Below are 3,285 nucleotides of genomic sequence, written 5' to 3' on the forward strand. Positions count from 1 at the left end.
AGGAGTTCGATCAAATGCGAAGGCTATAAATAGCCGACTTCCTGTTTGACTTGCACTACGACAATTGAATTTTGTGTGCGTCTTGGGGAGCTCTACAAGTGTACCAAATTTCATGTCTCTACGATGAAGTAWGGTCATAGCRGAGGGGTTTTGAAAGAATCATAATAAACACTATGATTACAATTACTAATAATAATCTGCCAGGGGAATAAGACATTTTATTTTTATGGGAAAATGTAGTGTCTGGCAGATTATTTCATTAAATTACATTTCCATTAATTTTATGGTATTATTGACTTAAAACAAGCTCTTATGTCTTGCTGAAAAATTAACTGWAAGTTAGTTTTCTTATTTTAAGTGTAATAAGAAATTAGCACTRGAAACTAGACCAAAAATATTGGGTAAKATTTTGTGTTTTTACAGATAATCATAGTTTGCCATTTCAACTAAATGTTCTGAGAAATGTACTGTTTTTCAGATGTTTAGAYGGATGTTAAAAATGTACCAAAGCAACCAAGAAATATCAAACAAAATAGGCTCTTTTCTTTTSTTATAAACATTATTTTCTATTTTCAGAATTATAAAACCTTGGAGGAAGAGGATAATATTTTTGTAGATCTCTGCCTTGGTTTCGCCGCTGAGTGTCATCTGCACAGTTTCAAGCACGGAAATCCTGAATGGAAAATTATCAGTTACTTATTTAAATCAATAATCAATGTCACATTATATAATGTATTGCCTAAAAGATGGAGACATTTTGTATTGTTTTTATATCTAATGTAATTTCATAAATTTAATRAATAGATACTTACATCTCTTGGCTGCTGTTGCAGCTTCTGTTTTTCACAATAMTGAAGAGGTGAATAACCAGAGTTGGAGCGAGATTGACTAGCAAAGGTCTGAGTTGAAGCCTAAGCCATAGCAGGAACTCCTCATCACTAACAGCCGACGGGGAGAAATCTTTATCCAGCACAGCCTCAAGAAAGGCCAATGTCATGTTCTGTGTGTGGTTGGCAGACTGAGTCTGTGGGGAAATTCAGTTTTAGGAGGAAAAAGAGGTGTGAACGAATTGGTTTAGTGAACATCAGGATGGTACAGCCAGAGAGATGTTTTTATTTCTCTTTACAATAMATTTTTGGAAAACAGATTAAAAACCTAAACATCATACATTTTAAATTCCTGAGATTTACGTGCTAAAAGTTTGTTTTTCTTCTTGTAGCTGTAAATTGTTATGTATAAGCTGTTGTTATAGAATAAAAAGTACAAGGTATTAAATGTGCAAGGCTGAGGTTAGAAAACCCAGAGAAAGTTGTACATCTTGGCAAAAGAAAACTACAGCTGGTGAAAAATTTTRAATCTCMTCTGGAGCTAAAGTCCTTTTTTTAACTCAGAATGAGATGTAAAAGTGGCCTGGAGAAGAGAAATCTCAGAAGATCATTAAAAGACTGGCATGTTAGAATGTCACAACAGGCAAATACAAAAATAGAACAGACAAAATTATATCCYGTATTGAGGTTCAAATTCTTACCAGAATAGTAGTGACTGGAGGTGACGATGCTGACCCAGGACTGTTTCTGGTTGGCATTCCAGAGGCAGTGAGACTTTTTGTTGTTTGTATACCAGTTGAAACATCTACTGTTGCTCTCCCAGCGGTTGTCATGGCATCTGGTGTTGACATTTTACTGCTTCTTCCATCAGTTTGTGGCTCTGAGGTAACAGGACTGGTTGCAGTGTTTGATAGTTCTGGACTGGTACCGGTTAAAGTTTGCTTTGTTGTTGTGGTAGCACTGACTTTAAAAGAGGACAGAGTCTCACTTCCTGTGGCTGCACTAGTTCTTGACATCCCACTAGCAGTTGTAACTACTGGCATCATTGTTCCAGAACTGGTTGTAGGAAAAGGCATTCTTCTACTAGTGGTAGTTTCATCACCTGGAGATGTCAAAGAGTCAGTTGGACCACCTGTTGATGCTGTTGCAGTGAAAACCCCCAGTGAGGACGCCTCTGTTATTCTACTAGTCAAAGCATCTCCTGTTGATGTCCCAGCACTTGTTTCAGGTTTTGATATCAAGGAACTTGTTCCAACAGTTNTACACTAAACTCTGGGAAAGTTGTTTTACAGCGGATGTGCGTGTGCATCAATCGGGCCTTAATGTGATCCGGAGTCATGTCATTAGAGCGTCTCCTCCAACCTGCCCCAGATTCACARCTGGATCTACGGCAGAGCAATGGATCTCGTCAAGCCTCCGGTCCGGTTCTGCTGCCTCTGGCAACAGTTTTTTCCAGCAGGCATTCAAAGTTTTCAGCTTTCATCTCCTGAATGGYCAATCTGTATTACTTATATTTAAATACCGTAACGTTATTGGCACACAGGTAGAGAAGGAGTTCAGAGACTGTTTAGCCAATCAGGACGCAGAACACAATGCACTGTAAAAAAAACTGCACAAAAAAATCCGCGAAGCAGCGAGACCGCGAAAGGTGAACCGCGTTAYAGCGAGGGATCACTGTACTTGGATTTTACCACCAAAACAAGTTTATTCTCTTTAAAAAGTAACATATTTCCATGTCACCTGGTTGAGTTTATTGAGAATGATTCTTTGGTAACCATCGTCATCCACTTTCTGGCAGATGGAGTGGAGGTTATCTTTCAGAATGGGAACGTCCAGGCAGAGTTCAAACTGCAGCTGATTGTAGCCGAAGGGGAAGGAAGGGTCGCTGATGGTCACCTGGGTGATGTTCCCCTCACTGCACCCTTTTAAAAGTTTGAGAAAAAGAGTCGGGATTTGGCTTGCAACTAATGTATTCCACTTAAATAACTTAATGTTTAATCATTTAGGAAATCTTGCAGTTTTGGCTTCAGTAGCAGCTTTTAAAAGTGTTTACCTGCTCCTCGTTCTGCTACTGTTGGGGTGAGCTCTGAAAACAGGGTCTTGAGCTTGTCCTTCTGGGTTTCTCGTTTCCTTAGGTCAGGCATGAAACCCTTAAGGAATCTTTTCTTTGTTGTCTGACAAAGTAGAAATAATATGACAGTTAGTTCTTTCATGCAARGACAAATGAGTTGTTAGGTGAATTTATGTCGCATCTTAACGTCGTCAGACTTACAGCTGTGAAATGTGTCCAGATGTTTCTTGTTAAATACAAAGGAAGTGTTCCCAGCCCCTCTAGCGTCTGTTGGTCCCAGCTGGTAACAGCTCTGAAAAAAGGTTTGTGCAATATTAAGAGAGGAAAAAATTCTAAAACTTTAAAAACCTTTTGACTCGTTATATCCTCTCTTATGCCCGGATTCAG

The 3,285-nt window shown here is 38.9% G+C and overlaps 1 protein-coding gene and 1 long non-coding RNA gene across 2 annotated transcripts in view; both read right to left on the reverse strand.

Moving 5' to 3' along the window:
- Nucleotides 1-568: 568 nt before the first annotated feature.
- Nucleotides 569-2,090, reverse strand: LOC103460687 (uncharacterized). The gene is made up of 3 exons (XR_532967.1): nt 1,529-2,090; nt 813-1,024; nt 569-673 (listed from the first exon to the last, which is right to left on the reverse strand). It is a non-coding gene; the product is annotated as an uncharacterized LOC103460687 (long non-coding RNA).
- A 353-nt stretch (nt 2,091-2,443) lies between these two features.
- The window catches only part of LOC103460695 (uncharacterized), an 18,871-nt gene continuing 18,029 nt past the window's right edge, over nt 2,444-3,285 (reverse strand). Inside the window, exons 23-25 of the mRNA XM_017303441.1 lie at nt 3,100-3,190; nt 2,881-3,001; nt 2,444-2,749 (exon numbers count right to left, since the gene is read on the reverse strand). Coding sequence (XP_017158930.1) covers nt 2,541-2,749; nt 2,881-3,001; nt 3,100-3,190 — 421 coding nt within the window. The 3' untranslated portion in view covers nt 2,444-2,540. The remainder of the gene's footprint in view (nt 2,750-2,880; nt 3,002-3,099; nt 3,191-3,285) is intronic.

This window comes from Poecilia reticulata, unplaced genomic scaffold (assembly GCF_000633615.1).
Source record: "Poecilia reticulata strain Guanapo unplaced genomic scaffold, Guppy_female_1.0+MT scaffold_276, whole genome shotgun sequence".
NCBI lineage: Eukaryota > Metazoa > Chordata > Actinopteri > Cyprinodontiformes > Poeciliidae > Poecilia > Poecilia reticulata.